The 23,810-nt window shown below is 34.2% G+C and overlaps 1 protein-coding gene across 2 annotated transcripts in view; it reads right to left on the bottom strand.

Moving 5' to 3' along the window:
• PLXDC2 (plexin domain containing 2) overlaps positions 1 to 23,810 on the bottom strand; it is a 266,121-nt gene that overhangs the window by 10,193 nt on the left and 232,118 nt on the right. For both annotated transcript variants that reach the window (XM_027450660.3, XM_027450662.3), the window contains 4 exons: positions 20,400 to 20,460; positions 17,365 to 17,518; positions 15,946 to 15,984; positions 4,027 to 4,187 (listed from right to left, as the gene is read on the bottom strand). In XM_027450660.3, coding sequence (XP_027306461.2) covers positions 4,027 to 4,187; positions 15,946 to 15,984; positions 17,365 to 17,518; positions 20,400 to 20,460 — 415 coding nt within the window. The remainder of the gene's footprint in view (positions 1 to 4,026; positions 4,188 to 15,945; positions 15,985 to 17,364; positions 17,519 to 20,399; positions 20,461 to 23,810) is intronic.

Genomic DNA, 23,810 nt, shown 5'->3' with positions numbered 1-23,810 from the left:
TTTTAGCTTATAGAAGTAGTCTGCATTCATTGGAATTTTGACTGGAACTCCCTTGCTTAAAAAGTTGATAATTCATTCTGTCTCTAGGCCACCAACTTAAACAATGAAACACATGTTGAATAGTGTTGGGACTGGAAGAAACAGGAAAACATTGCATTTTGATTTGAATCTTCCATATACTTAGCAAAAAGGGAAACGTTCTGAAAAAGTATTCATCAATTCTGAAGGTATTCTTTTAAAGTGGTTCACTGTCATGGACAAATTGAATTACATTGGCATGCAAGATTTTTCAAGCTCTTTGTCCAAAGTAGTCATTTTCATTCCAGGTGGAGCTGCACTCAATAGTCGTGAACAAAACCACTAGAGGAAACATTTTCTTCAGACTTTAGGGGAAAAAAAACAACAATCATCAAATGTTACTCTGTTCTAAGAGAATAGTTGCTTTTGGAATAAATGATCTTTTTATTGTCTTTTGTGTGTCCTTTGTCTTTCTTCTTTCTTGTGTCTTGTGTGTCTTGTCTTTTTCTTGTCTTTTAAAACTTATTTAAATCAACTAGTGCATTCAGGATATCATTTAATGCTACTCAGAGGTGTCACAAGGGGTTGCATTTATCAATGCAGAGTTAACTAGTGCAGTCCATGTGTGGGTGTATTAAGGGGGAATTTTAGATAAAAAAAGGACTAGATGGCAAACATGAGGGGCATCCCAACTAGGATTTGGGATGAGCTCTGGGAAAACCTGACTGAAATGGTAAATGAATATTGGGTGATAACTGCAGAGAACACAAGGGAGAAAGAGACTTAAGGCATCAGATATGGGATCAATTTATTTTACTTCCCTTTATTCAGTAACCAGTCATGACTAAAAACCAAATTAACTTAAAATTCCTTGAACAGCTATTAAACCAGAAAGCAGCAGAATCTGACTGAAAATGACATTACCTACCAAAACATGGCAATATCCTACCATCTTAGCTACAAAAAGAAATTACTCCATTAGTCGTGTTACAATTTTGAATGAATGCTATGTTTATCAACATGATGTTGTATAGGGATTCCTTTATATAGTAATTTAAAAATAAACACAAATGGGGCAGGGTCTTTGTTTCATCCCGCTTTAGATTTATATTAATCAGTGATGGCAGATAAACTGATATAGATCTTGATTTGGCTAGAAAACTTGACAAAAGACTATATGGTACTAATAATTTTTAGACAACTGCATGAGGGAGCTGCCTGTGCATCTCTTACATTTTCCTGCACAACTTTCTTTATTAATCAAGAGACTCATACAAATTAATATTATTTCAGAAATATTTATGTGCTTTTTCTCACTTCATGATTGAGCCCATGGCAATCCTCCTGAGCTCTTTCCCCACAATGGTGACATCAGATCCACATTTGATTCATTTAATTCCTTTCCCATAAGTAAAACAACTTGTCTGCCATGGTATATAGGGTACCAAGTTATCTGTAACAGATTACTGATTAATTGCACGAATGTAAATTATTTATTTATTTATTTATTTTTTGTAAAATTGACTTATTTATGCCAGTTATGCTTCTTTTTATTTTCTTTTTATTTTATAATTCAGTTTCAAAATGCAAGTCTAAGAAGATATGTACACCTATACAACCTATAGATAAGATGAATATAAGAATACTACTCTGTTCTTTATTTCTTGAGTTGATCAAACTGTGTACTGGAAATTTAATATTGGAAATTAAATGATTAAACTTTTTTAAAAGCAATTTCAGTTCCAGAATAAATTGCTTTATTCTGTTCTTTTGTACTTATGATAGCAATAATGGCTTTACAGTTTTGGAATTTGTGGAAATGCTGTAAATACAGAGCAATCCCTTTCTCTGTGCCTTGTGGGTTTACCTCTCCATCAGATTTTTTATCTCGGAAAAGGAGAAAGCATAGGGAAAGCCCACCTTTTCATGGCTTGAAATTTCACACGTATCACATTTTTCCTAGTAGCAAAAAGAGATATGTCACATTTTGCATAAATTTGATTTTGACTGATATACTTATCCTATCCTTGCTCATTTTTTCCTCTTTTATTTAAAACAGAAAGATTCCATCAGATTTTTTATCTCGGAAAAGGAGAAAGCATAGGGAAAGCCCACCTTTTCATGGCTTGAAATTTCACACGTATCACATTTTTCCTAGTAGCAAAAAGAGATATGCCACATTTTGCATAAATTTGATTTTGACTGATATACTTATCCTATCCTTGCTCATTTTTTCCTCCTTTATTTAAAACAGAAAGATTATATATATATATATATATATTTTTTTTTTTTTTCTAAAGCCTACATTGCTTGCTAAATGACGTTTTATCTTTCACTACAGAAACTGACCAATGTCACCTACAGATTAAATTTAGTGGAATGAGTTTACCAAAACTGACCAAAGCACCACAGTTTACATGATAATATCAAATAATGATATTATCATTAACCTGCCAAATTAGTACACTATGAAAAAGAATCAATGTGTATTTTCATTTGTTGTTCTTCTTTCCTCCTGGCAAATGGTGTTGCCATCTACTTAGCCTTCTCAGTCACATCATAACAGATAAGTAACTTGTTTTACTAAATTGATTAAATAGCATTCAGTGTGTGTGAAAAAATGGAAGGGGACAAAGCATTCTCTTTTGTACTTGGACCAGTGGAGTTTTGTGTCTACATCAATAGAGAAATGGCTTGAAATGTCACATAGACATGAAAGAAAGCTATTGATTTTATTATGTGGATGAAGTTCCCCATTGGTTAACACAGTTACATTGCTTGAACCTAGAATACTGATAAACAATTCATTTTGATTTCTGTCACCACTGTTGCATCTAAGCAGTATATTTATTATAATACTGTCTTAAAGATGAATCATTCTGTTCATTTTCATATCTCACTTCAATTTATTTTATTGTCACTAAGAATGAATATCTATATCTTTTTGGTCCAGACTTTTTCCTAAGCAATCCCTTGGTATGTCCCTAGTGACACTTCCAGTGCTTCTGCAACTTCACTATTGCCCATTAAAAAGTGTCTAGGCTCATAAAAGCAAGAGACTACTGCAAGTGGGGGTTATAAACAACCAACATTTGCTTTCATGTTTAGAAACTCCATATTTATCATAAGGCAGAGGAACATTGTTGAAAAAAACACAGGTAAGTGTTTTAAAAAGTATTAAGTTTTTTTTTTTTTTTTTTTTTTTTTTTTTTTTTTTTGGGGGGGGGGGGGAGTTGGGTAGAGCCTGGTGGTGGAGATGAACACCTATGAAAAATGTTCTTTTCTCATATTGTCATGTGCAGTGGAGCTGAGTTGAATAAATGTCCACATCTGCAATGTAGATGTCTGCACCTAAGGTAGCTGTCTATATTTGAGGGAGTAAAATGGTGATTTATCTAATTCTAAAGGGGATGTTTCAAATAGCTCAGATGAATTGTGGTCTATAAGAACATATTTCTCTCTACAGAAAAGGGAGTTGATTTAGATGTTAAAATTAGGTGAAAATAATCCTTCCCACACTGTGAGGCAAAGTGTTAAAAAAAAAAAACTACAAATGAATGTATGGAACAGCTAACAGGCTTCCAGGTAAAAACTTACTTTAATTCAGCCCTTCTGTAGAGTTAGTGAATGCTTAATTTTATTTCATTTTTTTCCAAGTGAAAATAATAGAAAACTATTTGTCCCAAAATAAAATGCCAATGCACATGAAAGCTAATGAAAAATATTATTCAGAGGAAGAGGAAAGATAGGAAAGAGAGATGATATTTGAGATATATTTTTTTGTGTATAGCCTGTATAAAAATGAATCAAGTAAAACAATAGAAAGCTGTGACAAACATGTTAAGTATGAAACTGGCTACTCCTGCTAGGTGGGTTAGGTGCATTTATTGAAAGATTACACTATGCTTACAAGAATATTTTCTAGATTTAGTTAAGAAAGTTCTATTCTGAAGACCCTTTTTTTTTTTTTTTTTTTCCAGCTGACAGGGCTATTGACATTTATCTTACCTCTATGAAGAAGAGACTAGCAGCTGATGTTGGATGATGGTACATATAGACAGTCACGAGGATGGCTGCAGCCACAATGAGGACCAGGACTAGAATACCAACAATTAAGCCAGCGTGAAGTGTTCCACCTTTCTTCTCTGCAGCACTGTCATCTGTGGAAGCTGCATGAATGGAACACTTATTAGTACAGTAACTTATGTCTTATCCATTCCATTTCGCAGCTGGCAACAGAACATTTGCTTTTTCTGTATTACATTTTCCTTACCTTTTGCACTCCAAGTGGGGAAAGATGTTAGATGTCTTTGTCCCACACAACTGAACATTCATAATGAACAGATACTTCCAAATCATAGAATCATTAAGGTTGGAAAAGACCTTCAAGTTCATCTGGTCCAACTGTCACCCTACTACCAATGTCACCCACTAACCCATGTCCCTGAGTGCCAGGTCCAACCTTTCCTTGAAGACCCCCAGGGACAGTGATGCCACCACATCCCTGGGCAATCCATTCCAATGCCTGACTTCTCTTTCTGAAGAGAAGTGTCTCCTCATTTCTAACCTAAACTTCCCCTGGCGCAACTTAAGGACATATCCTCTAGTCTTATCACTAGTTACTTGTGAGAAGAGGCTGACCCCCCAGCTCCTCACACCTTCAACATTTTACTAATTCTGACTCTATAAACACAAAATTAATATCCTTTTATTTTAATATAATCTGGACTTTCTGACGTTCCCAATTGCCTTCATAATGAATTTTCCCTTGCTTTCCTGATTAAACTACTGCAGTTGCCCTTCAGACAAGTGCTAATTGAATCCATTTTGCATGTTGTATCTTATTTTTTAAAGCCTCAGGTTGAGCAATGCCACTAATCCTTGTGAGGTCTGGCCAATAAACAAATTCTGAAAGCCTGATTCATTAGTTTGGAGAGGGGTTTTGAACCAAGCTGTGCAACTGAATCAGACTGCTAAAAGTGTGCCAAAACAGATGCATGCTAAATGACCCTGTAATATTTTACTCTTGGTTTGAATGGAATACACATTGTACCAAAGTGTTATGGAAGATCGTCTATTTACTAAACTTGGTACTGAGAGGTTGTTCATATTATGTTCCTGTCAGGAGAAAACAGCTCTGTCACACAAGTAACTTGTCAGTAGTACTTCCAAGTAAGTGACTAAGTCTTTTAACAGCACTGTGACCTCTGTGAAAAAGTCTCTCAATAAACTACCCAACATATGTAGGATTGCTTGTGGTTGGGTGTAACTTCTTTGAACACCCCAGAGTATCACAGCTAGTGTAAACATGATGATCAGCAATGATTCTTCAGTATTGTCTTGCATAAAAGAAAGGCTCTTCTACCCATCACTGCAGGCAGCAGTGATTAAGAAGCACTGGGTTTAAGAAACACCATCAGGGCACCGCTGATTTGGCTTCAGAAACTTGCATCACTCTTCTAATATTTCCACTGATTTCTGCCTTTCTGGCAATCTGTCAAATCACCTCTGTGACTTACTCCATAAAAAACTTGTCTCTAGTTTCACTTATAGGATTTTTTTCTTCAATTCCACTGTTAAATTTCCTCTCAACATGCTTGTTTCCCAAGCTGATTATAATGAAAGTGGTTGATTTCTACAGTACCCATTTTGTTTGTGCTGTTTTAGAGTTTGGTTGTGTCACAGTTTGGAGTGTCACAGTCTGTGAGGTCAGGGGCTATCTCCCTTATATTTGCTCTTAAAAAACAACTATTAAGTTCTGGGTATTGCTTCCAGCAAATTATTGTTATTATTATTAATAATAATAATTAATTAATTAACAACAACAACAATAACAACAATAACAATGCTTGTACATGGTCTTTCCCCATGAATATGATTACAGTTGAAACACTCCACACTAATATTTAAAAAAAAAAATGAACTGGAAAATACAGAATAAGTATCTATTGATCCTTACTCAGCATTAAATGCCTTGTACAAGGAACAATACAAGAAAACAGGAATGGTTAATCTTAGTGTAATAGCTCATACATCCAGGTGTAACAACACTTTTCCTCAATAGCCCAAAGAAGGACTGCATGACCCTGTTGCAATAATAGGGAGAAAAGGAAAATGAAGATGCATTATTTTAGTCAAGAGCTGTTTCTAACCATAACATGGAAATAAATATATGCAATAAGAACTTATTCATGTAAGTTTCCTTTGCTTTGATCTGTATTTTCTAAACCTTGAGGCAGGACAGCTGAATCTGCACAGCACTGCTCTGCTCTTCCTCATGAAGTCAGTAACAATATTTATTACTTGCACTTGTATTTCAAATTGCAAAGTAAATGCAAATTAAGCAACTGAAAGGCCATCAGAAAAGGCCTACTGTATTCTATGTGCATTGAGTCGGGCTATTAATTCCCAGTGATGAGCAGTTACTTGTGTGAGTCACCACACTGAGAAGTAACTACTTCCCAGAAGGAGCAGAAGGTTCATAGACTGTCTCATAATTTGCTTTCTGACAGCTTCTTATTCTTTGACTCTTCCCTTCAATACCTCATTGGTACATCATAGACTGCTTGATCACTTGTACACGTTTCCAGGCCTATTTACATTAAATGAGTGATTCGTATTGTAACTAGTCCTTTGTATTACAAAGGACTTTACATCATTACAATTTGTATTGTAACAAAGTCCTTTAAGGACATCGAGGTGCTTGAGCGGGTCCAGAGAAGGGCGACGAAGCTCGTGAGGGGCCTGGAGAACAAGTCCTATGAGGAATGGCTGAAGGAGCTGGGCTTGTTCAGCCTGGAGAAGAGGAGGCTCAGGGACGACCTTATCGCTCTCTACAGATACCTTAAAGGAGGCTGTAGTGAGGTGGGGGTTGGCCTGTTCTCCCATGTGCCTGGTGACAGGACGAGGGGGAATGGGCTTAAGAAATGCTGGACTTCAGCAAAGGCCTTAAGCACTTTGTGAAGACTATCAAATGAATCCCCTTTGATTTGATATTTTTTTCAGCATTTAGCATGTAGCTTTGCAACTGAGTATGCTGTCACTTTCAAATAACACAGGTGACAACAGCCTGCCTAGATTTCTACTAGTCTAGGGTGGAGCACTGCATGGACATCAGTGCAGTAATCAGAATGGCAAATTTGAAAACAAATGAAATACAAGAAATGCTTTTCTTAGATGAAAAGAAGTGTAAGTAACTTATAATTTCCATAATTGAAACTCATTTCATTGACCCCAGGGCTCAAATACTCATGAGAAATTGATTTCACTCTCTTTGCACAGAGACTATAAACAGTGTTGTCAACTTTGAAAATACTCTGCTGCAAAATCAACTGTCAGCTCTTTTAAAAAGCTACTAAGGGAAATAGATGAAAAAAAAAAAAGGGGGCTCAGACAGAAACTTTTTCAGGTGCAGAAATCTTATTAAGCTTATCACAGCAGCATCTGCTGTTCCAAGCAAGGCTAATCCCATAGGAGGATATTTGTCTTATAACCAACCCTTTCCCAAGCTTTCTCAGTGGAACTTTCCCCAAACTTTCATTTTCTTGTGCTCAAAATAGCAGTAGTTACATACAATAACTACTATTTACAATTTTATTTACAAATCTATTTACAATTCCTCCACAGATTTTTTTTCATGTATAAACCTTTGAAGCAGAAGGAACATGTTAACATCTGCAAGGTTAGTCTGCATCTAATTAGGTTCTGAATAAGTACAGAAACAACAACTAACTTTTTCCCAAGTATAAAGACACAAAATACTAACACAAAATAACCATTTTCCTGCTGGAATGCTGTCTAAAAAAAAAAATAAAAATAATTGAAAAACCAAAACCAAAACCAACACCCTGTTGTCATTGTTTGTATGATAAATACATTGGGACTATCATCTTTTATTTTCTATTATTATGTTATATCTCTACTTACCATTAGATTAGAGTCTTTTGGCACAGAAGAAAACAAAAAGTGAAGGAATTGTGATTAAAAAAATCTTGTCCTGGCCTATGCGGACTGTGATGCTGACTTTAAGAGGAATGTACAAACAGGGATGGTTACCTAAAGCATTTGCAAACACACTGTGGATGGATTCTTAATACTGTTTATTTCACTATTGCATATTAATCATTGAGGTTTGCAAAAGATGCAAAAAAACCCCAACGTTTTCTATTACCTAAACTTAAGGTTCTCATGAAGTTTCCACTCTGATAGTTTTACATATAAGAAAACAAAACTGTGATACATACATATACATCTTTCATGATATGAGATGGAAAAGAATGTATTTGCTGAAGCTTTACATATCTGCCTGTGAGGACAGAGATATGAAAAACTTTTGTTGGAAAATGGAAGAAAAATATGTGAAGCTAGAAGCTTTCCTTTAGATAAAGTGACATGGATCTAAGGGCAAATGATATATGAAAAAAAAAGAAAAAAGAAAAAAAAAGAATTTCATCGTGTACCTTGAAACATCCACATCCACTTTTTACTCTTGCATTTTAGTCAGATGGTAAAAAGCTTCCATTCAAACTTAGATGCATGTGCACCTTTACAGGATATGTTGCAATACCTTATTCGATGCTTCTGACTGACACAGCTATATTAGAAAAGCCAGGGGTACAGATGATCTAAATAACAGCAATCAGCCTAAAGACAATAATCATTAACGTTTTTCCATGAAGAACACTTCTCCCCTCTTTTTACCTGATGAATGAATTTTCATGGTAAACCTCTGCATTTATCACAAAAAGATAAAGAATAAACTCTGCAACTACTTTTTATACAGGAATGATTTATTATAAAATGTGTGTTTGCTGTTAGGTCATGTAGTAGAATAGGACATATTCTTAAAATATGCTCATTAAAAGCATTTTTTAATCTGTCTGGTCAGATGAATAAGAAGCTGTCACATAGGTATGAGAGCATCTATGCAGCACTACTGGTATAGAAATTCTGGTTTATTAAGTTGGCACAGACTTAGTTTTGTGGCAAAATGGCTCTGGATACCAGTCCAATAAATTTTTTCCTACAGATGAAATAATGCCATACTGTAAAAAAGTATAGTTTCAGGTATAACCACATCTACAATAGACACTTATACACTCTTGTTACTTAGGCGTGTGCGCTACATAGATTAAACATTAAAGAAACAATGTGTGGTATTTCCAGGGCTACCATGTGAACATGACATTTTTTTAAATAGTCCAGTTGGTAACTTTGGAACTTCCCCTGCATTCCCCAATTTACATGTTAGGTAATGTCCATTTTGATTTTGGCTATGATTTTGAAGCTATAGCATGTCCAGCTTTATAAAAATACATTTATTGATTAAAATAGACTTATGTGATATTATTAATACAAAAACAAAATTAGTAGGTTATTTGTTACATAAAAATACTATCCCATAAATACTAGCTGAGGAATTTTACACACGTTTATATAATACTAACAATTACTGTATGTAATTATAATACAAACATGATAGATCATATTTTCAAAGAGCTTACAAACAACTTGGTAATACCCTGTGAGAAAATCTAAAATTAAGTGGAATTAAGTACAGAGAAAGAGTAGACCTCTAAGGGAAATGCCTCATTTAATTCATAGACATCTTTTTTTTGGACTGGAACTATGTGAAATGTTATGACACTGAAATGCACATGGGAAGCTTCTTTGCATCATTATTTTAAGAGATTCTTACTGTAAAAATATTACAGATTCACAGAAAATTGATGATCTTTAAAGAATGCATCATTTTGGTCACTTGAAACTTGCCATGATAACGTATTAATTTTATTTTTTTTTTTAACTTTATATATAGTTCACAGGGATTCCATTCTCCATCATACACTCTAAGGTTTCTAATTCAGTGTATTTCAATCTGAAGGTCTGAAGTTCTGAGCTGTGGGGTAAAGTGTGATATACTCAAAGTTGGTTTTATAGATGACCATTTCTACTTCTTGATTGGGTACTGGGTACTACTTTTGCAAGTTATATAAATCCGGTGTATAAACAAAAGGTATGTACTGCTTAGCATAGATACTCTCTGATGTATTAGAAGTCTACCGTAATATATACCCGGTCTTTTTAAAGTAATCTAAGCAAGGAATAAGGAAATTTACACCCTCTCCAAGGTTTATTTCAGGGTAATTTTGCAATTAAACTGCCTGTCAGTGATACGAACACCTACAGATTCAGGTTCACTCTGCCAGCTCTCCACCCTGTCATGTACATCATCTCTAGACTGGAAGTTGAATTGCCATCTTTGGATGATTTTGGACTTGAGTTAATATGCTCCTGTGAAGAGGAGTACGTAATGTTCAGGACAGTTGAACACACAGGGATACAGTGTATGCTCAGCAAAGCCACTAAATTTTTCCCCTCTTTGGGGCCCCCATTTATATCTGGAATGTGAGTCTACCAGAAGACTGTTTGTTTTATGGGGCAGGTATATGGTTGTCCAAACCTAAGCTTTTTTCCTGTACATAATGCAGATTCTTGAACAGAAGATTAATGACCTACATAGAGCAACTGTGGGAGGGAAGAAGTGAATTTACTGTTGGAAGGATACTCCGGAGGCTCAGAGGAATCTCCATAAAAACGTGGTCTCTACCCTTTTTAGGAACAGCATGCTCTGGACTCCTCAGCTTCTTCATGATAATGGAGTGTGATTTTCTTGTTTTTGTGGGTTCATTCCCTTAGCATTTGTTAACATTCTGAGGTTAACCCACTGCTCCACTTTACTTGGTTTCATAATGATTTATAAAGTTATGGTTCGGCTAATATTAAAAAAAATGGTTTCCCATTACACATAAGGAATGAAAGGTGGTTTTGAGTGAGAATATTACGAAGTGTAACCCACAAATTCTGAATTCAATACCTAACTGTTATCAAATTTCCATAGGATTCTGGGCAACTCAGTAAATCTCATCAACTGCTTAGTGCAGTAAACGGATGTGAGTGCACTAATACTAAATCCCTCTGTTTATAGAATGCCAGCACTAACTTTGTTAAACTAAGGATGTACATTCTTCAGCCCTAAAATATCACTTAACACTGCAACAGTTGTTATTGGTGTTAATTTCAGTCTGAGTGGCTTGAGACCATTTAAGCCATTAAAATGGCTTGGTAAAATCAAGCAGTGGCTATCACGAATCTCAATAATTTACCATGGCATTTGTCCTGGCAATGTAGCTGACTTGCTACATCCAGAAGAGCAAAACTTTACCAGACTATAAGAATTTCAATTCAGTCAACCCACTGACTTAACCTGACTGAAAACAAACACAAGACCATCAGGTCAACTTCTCATGCTTCCAGATTTACTACCCCCCACTTCATGGGTACAGAACCCTAGGTATGTCAGCTTCAATGTAAAACGTACAACTATATAAGTCTTCTTTCACTTGACATCTATTTTTAACCTTCACAGTGACCCATGCACTATAATCTCAAAGATGAGTGACCAGTGTAGAAGAGATTGTAGGAATCTGTTGCCTGCAACCACTGGGTTAACTCCATGCAGAGTAGGTACTTATAAAGACAGATGATCTTTTTTTTTTTTTTTTTTTTTTTTGTGCACTAGCTGTCATACTACTACAGCACTGACAGCAACAGGAGCAAATAAGACAAAAGTAATACAGTCTTAAAAGTTTACCAAGCCTATTACACTTAGCTCTCCATTAGATTTGCATTTAGATCTAGGTTAACCTGTTGAGATGGTATAAAGTTCTCAAATTATGCTGATTTAACAATGCCTTTAAAGTTAAGTCATGACAACTGTAAGAATAGATACCTTATATCATTTTATACCTGTCTTAGAAAACCAGAAAAAATTAAATAGTGTAAGTCAAACTTAAATGTAAGTTGAAGTGTCTACACAGTTTTGTTCAGTTTAAACTGTTTTAAAATCATGCTTTAAGCTAATGTGATGTTTAATACTTAATGTGATGTAAAAATGTCTAGAGGCCAAAAATAACATTTACTTTCTAGGGGATACGTTCTAGTGTCAGTAATTTGGACTAAATTTCTGCAGGTTTCGTTGGTGATATTTTTTTAAATCATATCATAATCATTTTATAATTATAGCTTTAATAAGATGATGGCAGAAAAATCGAGATGCAGTAAAGATGCAAGAAATTCTGGAAAAGACACAAATATCCTGGTCTAAGGAACACTTAAATATAATCCAAAGTATCAAAGAAACAAACAGAAATGATCATAATTTTTCAATGCTACCAAATTAAATGTCTTAAAAATAATTATTATTAATCTATAATCTTTTTTTTTTTTTTTACCCAGAATGGATTAGTTCAGTGCTTTTCATTTGTAATTGCTTTAAAAAATACTCATGTAGTCCACAGGCCATTGTGTAAAATATCTAGAATACATTTCATTATATGTTTAATGCACAAAGAAGATGTAGTATTTATATCAGGGGTTGTTGCTTTTCCAAGCTGTAGAGACTTATGTTTTCAGCTTTGGAAGGCTTCAGTTCAATAAGACACACTTATGTACTATCACATTATTTAGAAACTTAACATAGTAATAAAAAATAAGTTAGATAATTATTACCAAGCATGAACTAGTGTTAGTAACTATATATTTTACCTGGAGTTCGGGATACAGAAGAAAAACGGGACTGAGCTTTCCCCACAATTTGTCAAGAATTCTTATGGTACACAGAGCTCAGACTGTAATTTTTAAGGGAGATTAAGGAGATAGATGACTAATGGGAGCTAGATTCCAGGCATTAGGGACACTTAAAAAAAAAATCTAATGCTGGGTAAATGTATCACTGTATATAAGACATATAAAAAGACTCTATCAAAACTTCAAAACTCAGGTCTGTATTTTGGTATTTTCTTAACCAGTTTCACAATTCTCAAACTCAAATTAAGTTCTTTATAAGGCTAATATTAATCCTGTGTATCACTAATGTTCATATCCAGAATATCTTTGAAAAAGTCCACCAGAGTGCAAGCATAAGGACACAGACATTTCCTGTCACTGTGTATGCTGGAATGGACTTATTCATAAATGTACAAAACAGCTTTCTCTCCAAGGAAGATGTTTTCTTTTTTTTTTTTTTTTTTTTTTTTTAACAGCGATTTCTGAATACATTTTGATGAATGAGAAGAACTAGCAGTTTTCCTGACACTTAATGTCCAACACACACATTTTTTTCTGAGTTATAAAGCTGACGGATTGAGAGGGACTTATAGCAATCAAATCATCACAATAAGGTGTCTAAAAAGGTCAAATGAAATGTCTAGATGTGTTGGCCAATCATTTAAATCATCCACCAAAGAGTTTTCAACAAGAAAATATGATATTGCTGTAGCTTTTAAACTCTTTAGTCAGCTGTGCTGTGTTATTAGAAAAATGAAATAACAGTAACTGCAGTTAATAACAAAATACGCTTTTTTTTTTTTTTTTTTCTCCTGCATATATCTTAAATCTTAAATCTTACAAATACTTACTTGCTATTTTAAAGAGTAATAAGATTCAGTAAAAATGAGGGTATGCCAGCTATTTTTTTATATTGTTTTAATCCTGTCTCTACTAGGCATCTATCAAGTGCATATGAAGAAAGAGAGAACACAGAAGAAATGTAAACAAGTGAATTTGAAATTTTTGATAAAATATGCCATGAAAAATTGTGAATGAATTAGAGCACTAACTTGCAGATGCTTTTCTCATATAATTAGAAAGTCAAAGAACTTTGACCCGAACCTGAAATTTAATTTAAATGTAGTTGTGTTTTAGTTGGTTTCAAAAGTTCAAGGCAGAGGTGAGATGCAGAATTTCTAAAGAATCCTCTTGTTGCACACAACCAGACATTGACTGCTACCATCCAAGGACATATCAAATCATATAGGCCATTAATGGCCTATAGTTTTATATAGCTTTAATATAGCTTTAGTTTTCCATTATAAAAGGTTCCCTAACATTAGAGGTTTTCAAGATCTAGTATGAAAAAGTAAAGATGTTATATTCGTGACCTGAACTAATCTATTCTTCCTGAATGCCTGACAAGTCACAGAGAATGAAAGAACATGCTAGTGGCTGTAGAGGTTTTATGTGAGACTATTCTAGGGGTCACTGGAAAATTCAATGCATAATTGAAGATTTATCAGAAAGAATTTCCCAGATTAAAAGCTATGTTTACTGTGTGAATGAGAAATCCTGATGTGTTGTTTTGCTTCTGTGTTATTTAAAGTCGGTTTCTTTTATTTTTCTTTTATTTTTGTTTTATTATTTTTATTTCAAGAATAAAAGAAACGGATCAAGGAAAATTAATAATCACATCAGTTGTTGTTTTGTCATCCTAAAATGCAGCAGCGTTCTGCATGGGAACAGATGTCTTATATTTAACAGAAGTGATGTCATGAACCCTACAAACTCCACCAAGCAGACCACAGCTATCCCTTATTTTATCTAATAGTCAGCATTTTATCTGCTTTCACAGGGTTTTTCTTTCCAGATCTTAGACAAACATAAGACAAGTGACATATAATTCTGTTGCAACTCCCAAGCTGAGAAAAACCCGGAATACATATTTTAAAGTCCACCTTTTGAATTACTTTTGCTGTAACAGCATACTATTTTGAGCTGTTGATGGGATGCTCAAGATGGAGAGCTGCCTGGTCCCAGGCTCTCTGCCTGCCCCCGGAGTGACTGTTTGCAGGGCAGAGAGTGGGTCCAGCTCAGATGGAAAGGCATCTTATGTACAGAACAGATGTGAAACCTGTGAGTGAAGTGCTGACTGATTCACGTAGTTTATTGATCTCTAAGAGCACTGGAGCACTTTTCACAGAATAATATGTAAATTAATTTCAAGAAAAAGAAAGATTCATGGATATTCCCATAGACAAAATGCCTAACAGTACTCAGTACTGCACTGCGTTCATAGCTGATTTTATTTGAATACATCATTTCTGTGTCTAATCCATGTCAAACAGCCTCCTCTGCCCAGGGGAAAGGCAATCAGTGCCAATAATATTTCCCTTTACATCAGTGGAAATATAATTTGTTTCAATTTGCTCAGCAAATCACTCTCCACTTTGACAGACTGTTCCAATGCCCGTAGAAATCAACCCAAATATTTTGATTCTCCTCAGTAAGCAAACACAAACCCAGCCTACACCTAATGACCTAGTCCTATTCTAATAGCAAAATTCTTATTGACTTCAAAGGAAAAAAGAACAAACCTCAGGACTCAGTTCTTGAACCCACACAGCAGATGACAAGAGTAGTCTTCTGCAGATTCTTATTTAACAGAGACCCTTACCAGGGAACCAAGTTAAAGAAAACTCTGATCTTATTAAATCACAGAGTAGAATGTGAATATGTGATCTGTGTTCATACAGAAACACAGATTCAAGATGGATATGCTTATTAATAAAATGTCACATAACACATTATTATGAATGAATTTCACAGAATCACAGAATCACAGAATCATCCAGGTTGGAAGAGACCTCCAAGATCACCAAGTCCAACCTCTGACCTAACACTAACAAGTCCTTCACTAAACCATATCAAAAATTTGATATAAGAATATTATAATTTAGTACTAGCATCATATCCTCTCCTTGTACAGTTTAATACTCTGTTTTTATAATACAGGAATACAGTTAATAAATGTATTGATACATTCAAACTTTTTCTTTAATATATCATTTTTTAAAGAAGTTAATTAAACCTATTTTATTAAAGGCTTATAAAGAGAGATGAAAACATTTAATTTACTAAGTAGTTGCTAAGCTTATTTGCCCTTATGGTTTTCTGTAGAGATGTGGAATTCTGAAGTCCCTTGGGAATCTGTTAAAAGCTATTTCTACAGTATGATTTTGATTAATGAATTTCAGTGGGGTGTAATTTGATAAACTGCTGACATTATTTACAAATAAAAGAATCATCTCTTACCTCCATTATCTTTTAGGTGCAGCGCTATCTTGGTGTCATCTATAAAGGAAATTCAAAGTTAGCAGTAGCAAAAAGCATATTTCTAGGTCATTATTTGGTTTAGAAATGACTCTCTCTCTAATGCTAAACAACTTCCACAACTAAGAAATAATTTAATATTCAATTCAATGAGAATAAGATCATGGTGTTTTTACTTACAAACCAGGCTTTACTTCATATGAAACTGTTGCAGTGTAAAGCAGGATTCAAAATACTGGTAAATAAGGGCCACCTCATAGCACTTAGAAATAATTTATTTTTGTTATGCATTAATACTTGAGCATTCTATCATATTAAGGACTGCATGAACCAGCATATGGCAATAAAATGAAACAATACCTAGCTCCTCTTTTAAGAATTATAAAAAAGGTCTACCAGTTTTAAATCCTATTTATTTCCTTTCCCTCTTGTTGTGAGATTTAATGAATAAAATCCCAGGGCAATATTAGCAGGTGTGCATATGGGAATAATTCTGCTAATGCAGTCCAAATCTTCCATTGATGGTTTCTGAACTTCCCTTGCTGCAAAGAAAACCAAGTCGTTTTTATCAGTAGATTCCCTCATTGTAATGCCTTCAGCTTAAAATTTCCTGTCAGAGGCCACTTAGAAATTCTGCACACACCTGCTAGCTTCCCATGTGTTAATATCCAATTCCAACAGAAATCTTGTCCCTACTCTGTTCTGTTTTATAGATGCTATTTGATTAGATTTGGTTAGCTTTTGTATCCAGCTGAATTCTCCCCAGAAGGAGGAAAACAGGATATCCATAGCATAGAGTAGAATCCATTCTCATCCACAGAAAGGCAATATTTAAGGAGCCAGTGGAACAAGGATGAGAACTGACACTTTATCATTTACCCAGATAATTAATTTCAGAAGCCTACAGAAACTATTTCACAACTGTGAGCACTACATGAAAGAACAGTGCCAACTGACTGAAAAAAGTGAACAGGCAAATTTCAAAGAGTTCTTCAGTTTTGTTCATCTCCAATTTTTGCCTGGCTAAATACAATACACAAGGTGACCACAAATTCTTTAACTCTGTCATGGAAGTTTCTTCACTACCTTTAACAGGGCTTTCTCCATCTAATATTTCAACAAATTTGGGACTACGGCCTCTGGTAGCTACAAGAACATGAACAAGCTCTCCAGTAGTCTGCTCAACCATCACTCCTCTGCCTCTGCCAGTGCTCATCAAACCCACACTTACTTTTGCAAGAGCAAGTTGCAATTTAAAAGTAGTTGACTGGAATTCCCTACTCTTTCCATTACCCCAAAGAGAAAAAGACAACATGAACACATACTTAGAGGGAACATATTTGTTTTAGAGTTGCAAATGTCATGTCTGTACAATAGACAAAAGCACTCTATGCAATTCACCTTCTGTGGGCAAGCTAGTTGGCAGTTGGGAGGTGGTGGATCCTCTGGTGGTTGTTAAAACTCTGAACTTTGTTGTGGTTGGTTGAAGGGTTGTGGTGGAGTATGGAGGTGTTTCTGTTGTGTCTACACTCTTCTCACAAATCTTATCCTTTGACTGTTGGGGAAAAAAACACACACACAAAAACCAAAACATTCTTAGGGTGTACTGTCACTGAATGAAGGATTTAAGAATGGACAAGCTGTCACAGGAAAGAGAATGAAAATGGAAGCCCTAAAACAAGGAAATTCAAAAGCTCTTTATTTTATTTTATTTTATTTTATTTTATTTTATTTTATTTTATTTTATTTTATTTTATTTTATTTTATTTTATTTTATTTTATTCATTTATTTATTTTATTTTATTTTCTTCCTTTTTTTTTTTTTTTTTTTTTCATTTGAAGTGCTTTACAGAGCATTAAGCAACAAAACTTACAATGCTCAGTTGTTAATGGCAAAGTTTCAAAGTCATCTCTGAATGTCAAACGTTATTTTCCCCAACCAGATTTTAACACCTAAGAATATCATTCAAATTATCACTCTTCTATTGTGAATACTCATTGTGCTATTGGTCTAGGTGCCATAAAAATTGTTCAGATACGTGGGAATTAAATCATGGCTGTTCATAGTGAATAGTGTGAACAACAGCATATAACTAGGCTTTACATGCAGTAGTCACAGAACAATATGCATCTGTGAATGTGTGTATGTATTCAGGCTAGAGAATATTTACATCCCAAACTACAGAGCAACATATTAACTATATATCTATTATTTCTATAATATTAATAATATCGCATGTATTATAGGTGCATAATATAATAATTATAATACAAAACGTAAATATTATACAAAAAGATAAGATAAAAATTCTTATATTAATGTAAAATAAATAATATATGCCAGTTTACAATGATTTAGATATAATTTTCATAGGCAAATATTTCTACACAAGTATGTCACCTTTTTTTAAATTTATTTATTCAATTAAATTTGTGGACACTTGTATGAATTCTGAGCTGTAATGACTTCTTTCTTTCATGGATCACACAGTCTTACAGGAAAATAATTAACTAGCAGCAAATGTGGGAACTGCCTGTAATTCTTGCTATCCCTATTCATTTTAATTAGAAGCGAAATCCCACAAAGCCAGTACATTTTCTTGAGATCTGCCTGTCAAAATCTGGTAGGTATTGTCTTTCTTTTAATATGTATGGATATTTGGTTGTTTTTTGTTTTACTGGAAACGATGTATTACATTAAAAATGTATCGGTACCTGCATTATAATTATTCTGTAAATTTATTCGTGTTTTAGCTTGAAAGCCACTGTTAATTTCACTAATGCAATTTCATCTAAATTTAGCTCAAAATATAACTTACAAAAAAAGGAAATATTATAAGAACCCTCATTATTCATGATCATTGAATGAATAAATCTAAAATTAACCTCTGTGCTAACTGTTGATCCTTCATTGAGCTCCAGCAGTGAGATCAAAGTATCATTCTGGAATACATTATGTAAGCTGCTGTTTCTAGTCTAGCCTGAAAGCTAGACTGTAAGTAGCAGTCAAGTAGCTTGAAACTGCAAATCAAACTATGAGTTTCTCAGATACACTTAGTGTATCGATAATTTCCTCTCAGAACATGCAGCAAACTTTGGAGCATTAGCAATAGTAAATCTAGAAGAAAAAGGGAGAATTGGCAGGTTAGTACAACTATTGTCTGTTAGAGAGGATTTTTTTGCATAACTTCATCACCAGGAACAACTAATTCTTAGCTAATTACAGTCTGGATTAAAGCAATACAAAGATTGTGCCCTATAATAACAGATAATACAAGTAAATCTTATTTTATATTCTTGAAAAGGTTGTGATCCACAGACAATCAATCTCTCAGAAATTCCATTCTTAACAATATACAAACTGCAAAGCTGAAGCTTCAAGCCCACTTACCAAGGCATTATGTAGGATGCAGTTATTTTGCAATTACAGTTATAGGAGCAAAAAAATTCTTTCATCAGACTGGATTTATATCATTACTTCTCTCTGCTTCTACTGAAAATAAAACAGAATGTGCTTTCCTAACTAGACACTTGGGGCTACATTTTGCCCTTAGTTTCACCTGACAATATACTCTAGAAGGGCAATGTTGCTGTAACTCATGACAGAATTAGGACCTTGCAGCCATAATGGAAAAGTAACTTTTTTTTATGGCCATAAGAAGATTAAAAGTGTTGTAGATTACTTTCTTCCTATTACTACAATCCCCAGATGAAAACAAACAAAAAAAAAACAAACAAGCAAAGAAAACCATACCTGTTCTAAAGGGAGGACACTAGGAAAGAATGAGCAGTATAACATTTATAAATATATCTTGAAAATGAACTGCGTTGGTGCAGTATCCAAAGTGTGTCTTTCAGAGGAGGTCCACAGTTCCTGTTTGACAGTTCACTATTAACACGCTTAAGTATATTTTTCTCTCCCTTCCTCTCCATGAAAGGAAATTCAAATGCCTTGTATTTATTTATTTATCTTTAATCTATTTGAATTCATCTATGGTTTTTTTTTTTTTTTTTTTTTTTTTCTGTACTAAATTATTTGGGCAGACTTCAAAAGCAAAATGTAAGACATGCACCAATGCCTGTGCATGATTGCACTGCCAGAGGGTTTTCTGGGAGGAAGAACATTACAATTTCTTCCCCTTTTCTGGCAAGAAAAAGAGAAGACCTAAGAGAAAAACAGTGAAAAGGCATTGTTATGAGGCAGAGCTTCTGGTACTTTTTTTTTTTTTTTTTTTTTTTTTTAAGTGTATTCTCAGAGAAAGAATGTTTACCTTGTTTACCTAAGTTTTTTTTTTTTTTCTTTATTACAATTTACATTATTTCTACCAAATGACAAGGATAGATATAGGATGTCTTTGGCCTTGAAACCCTTCTTCATAATCATAAAAAAAGCATCATAAGAAAGATCTCTGATGGACTGAGGACTACTCACATACCTCTTCAGGGCAACCACTGTCTACCCAGTCTTGCCGGTGGCGGTCAAATCCACTGGAGCATCTTTAAATGATGAAATAGATAGACATTGGCCAGATAGAAATAGGAGGAAAACAAGAACATTAGAGGACAGTAGAAGGAAAGGAGAGAATGACAGAGAAAATTAATAAATTATGTGATTTGTTTTAAAATCCATATGATTTGCATGGTATAACTTTTATTCAAGAGGCTGTTGCAATATGAGTCAACCATTTCATCCATTTTGAGCAAACGAGTTAATAATTCAACTGAATTATTAGCTCTCATTATCAATGAGAGTTAATTAATGAGAATTAACTCTCATTATCAATGAGTGAGTTATTATTAACCCAATATTATAGGTTATTTGTAGTTTTTAAATTGGAATGCTTCCTTTCCACTGGATAATTACACTTAAGACTGCACTGAGCCATACTATTTTTATGTTTGATGTCAACCATATGGATGTAAATTGGATGAATTGTTTTTGTCCAGTTTTCTTAGCCAGGAAAATTCAAATCTACAAAAGATGTAATGAACCAGTCACTGTTTTTATCAGGCAAGGTTATCTGAGACACTGAGATATACATATTACTATGCAATCAATGTTCATGGGTTTAGATAACAGATCCTCTGAACAGTGCTCATGACAATTTGAGAATACTAGAGCTTCTTCTATGTCCTCAGTAGCTGTAGACAATTTAAGTTGCATGCATATTTCTTATCAAATTAGGTGGTATCAATAACCTGTTTGCAATATCCTTTTCTTGTTTGCAGTATGTGACAAAGAAATTTTAAAGTAACTTGTAACACTAATATAACGATTCCCTTGTGTTTATATGATAACTTAGAGTTTCCTAGACATAAGGTACTGTTAAAAATGGAAAGCATTATCAAAATTGCAAGTAAATAACTAGACCATCATGGCCTGCTTTTAAAGCGGTTCTCCCCAGTTAAGGTTTTTAAATTTTCTTCGCATATCCAAATGATATCTTTTGGCATCCATGGCCATAACATATCTGATTGTACAGCAAATAACTTTCTCGCTGCCTTTTGACAAGACTAAGCAATCAAGTAAGGCAATTAGTATGGTTTCCTTACCTTAGGTAATTTTTGGTTCTCTATGTAATGAAAGATGTCAAGATATGTCAAATGCTACCCTACTTCAACTAAATATGGGAAACAGGGTCCACTTTGGAAGAATGGTGCAATGGAAACATTTTTATAGTAATAAATGGAATGTAAACAACCTCACTTGGGTTTACAAACACTTCTCAGATTAATCTATTTGAAAAAAAACATATTAAACCCTGGACACTATTCATCATTTGCTATTGAAGCAATGGTGAGTCCAAAGAGTATTGTCAGAAAGCAGCATTTTCAGGAACTATATGTGCTGGGCTCCAGGTAAATCTGTTTGTGAACTTCCTTTGAGACATATGTCAACCACAGCCAATACCATCATTGCTGTGTCATTGAGTTAGAATTCTGGGAACTGTAATTTCAGTGCACAACCAGCTCTACTGACTACATTTTTAAGAACTTCATTTAGTAGCATAGTGATAATTCCCTGTTGCCATTAAAATGTTGGAGCAGATTTGATTAGCTATGCCATTTATGCCATCTGTCAACATGGCCTTTTTATAACAACTTAATTTTCAAGTGATGACCCAAATCTGCTCCTGGCAAAGCAATAACAAAGATGTTCTAGGAAATGAGAATAGGGACATTCATTAAATATAAGGAATTCCAGGATTTGTGTGGAATTTGGGAATACTGATTCAGAGAGCAAAGTAAAAAATTAAAGCTTTTGCATGTCTAACAGTGAAGATTAACGCAGCTGAGTCGGGGTAACAAAAAAGATGTCAGAATCCTTTCTATTGACTGTACATAGCTAGAAAGGTGATGGTGATGTCATCAGTCCTACCAGATGCCATTTACCTTTATTTGGCAGAGCATATTTAAATGTCAAGAAGCGTCCGTTTAGTGCATAACCCAAACTTCTGTGCTTTTTCTCTTTGAAGAGGATTAATAATAAATCAGGTACCCTTTATACAGAAGGGTTTTTCTCAGCAAAGTTTAACTTATAGAAGCTGAAAACATAATGGAAAATTATTGGCAAGGAACGGACAAAGTCTGTATGGAAAAATCATTTCACCAAGTTGAGCTGGTAAGACAGAATCATGGGTGTTAAAATGCACAACATTTGCCCTCATGCCCTTGTAAGCCTAATGTTCCCTGTTCCTTTTTTTTTTTTTTTCCCCCCTTAGGAACAGAATGGCATCCCAGAAATTTGACATGATTTCTTAAATACCATATAATCAATCAAGTGAGTTAAAATACTTATTGATGCCTCTAAATAAAATGTTTACGTGGAAAATTAAGTAAAAATTGAATAGAAAGAACTCTTTTCTGCCTTAAACCATTAAGTTTCCTTCATGGTCATATCATGTAAGGAAGAGTTGATGATACAAGCTACATTGTTTGAGTTGCTTATAAGAAGAATTAGTATATTTTAAAGTGGAATTTCTTCACAGGCTGAGGGAGATAGGAAGCAAAATAAAACACTGGAAGCCTTGGTCTTAGTGTCAGTCTGAGTGAAAAATAAAACCATTAGTGTTTTTTGAGAAAGAAATATATCAAGAATTATGTTTGTGCTCAGTCTAGCTTTGCCTCCCATTCCCCCACAAAAAAATGCTCCATTTTGATTCCTCCATCTTTTGAATATCACTTTCTTGTCACACTGTGATACCTGGGAAAAGATTATCCTTTCCTCCCTTTATTATTTTCCACTGTCTCTTGACAGAAATTCAGAACTTTATCACAGCTCAATGTCCTTATGAAGTTGAAGTGTCACTGTGAGTGTCTGTGGTATAAATTTATATGGTATTTGTATGGTATTTATAATTATCAGCTAGCTCAATACTTCTAACCATCTATCTAAATTCAAGCATAAATGTATTGTCTGTATTTATCCTATACTTAAACACATTGCTTATGTTTATGTTTCCTTTCTGAAAAGGATGACTTTTTGAATAGTTAGAAGAGGATTTGCTCCTACTCTGTTGTAAGGTCTTCTCTTGAACAGCTAAGATGACATGCTTAATATGAGGGTTTTAAATATACACTACTACAAACAGACTGTACTATATTAAGGCTTATGACAAAATTAAATAAAATTGCTAAAGCAGAATTAATGTGTGATGCAGAATATCCGTGTCTGTAGTACCATGATTGTCTTAAGGTTGCATACCTCAAAATTTACAACATGCAGGTGATTGATGAAGATAATCAGATATTAGTGGCACAAATCCATGCAGGCAACCTAGAACATGATGATTATTCCACAACTTTATATATATAGAGAAAATTTCTCCGAGGAAATAGTTACATAT

The sequence above is a fragment of the Anas platyrhynchos genome, chromosome 2 (genome assembly GCF_047663525.1).
Source record: "Anas platyrhynchos isolate ZD024472 breed Pekin duck chromosome 2, IASCAAS_PekinDuck_T2T, whole genome shotgun sequence".
Classification (NCBI taxonomy): Eukaryota; Metazoa; Chordata; class Aves; order Anseriformes; family Anatidae; genus Anas; species Anas platyrhynchos.
Note: the sequence above shows the minus strand (reverse complement) of the source record. Positions and strands in the feature narration are given on the sequence as shown.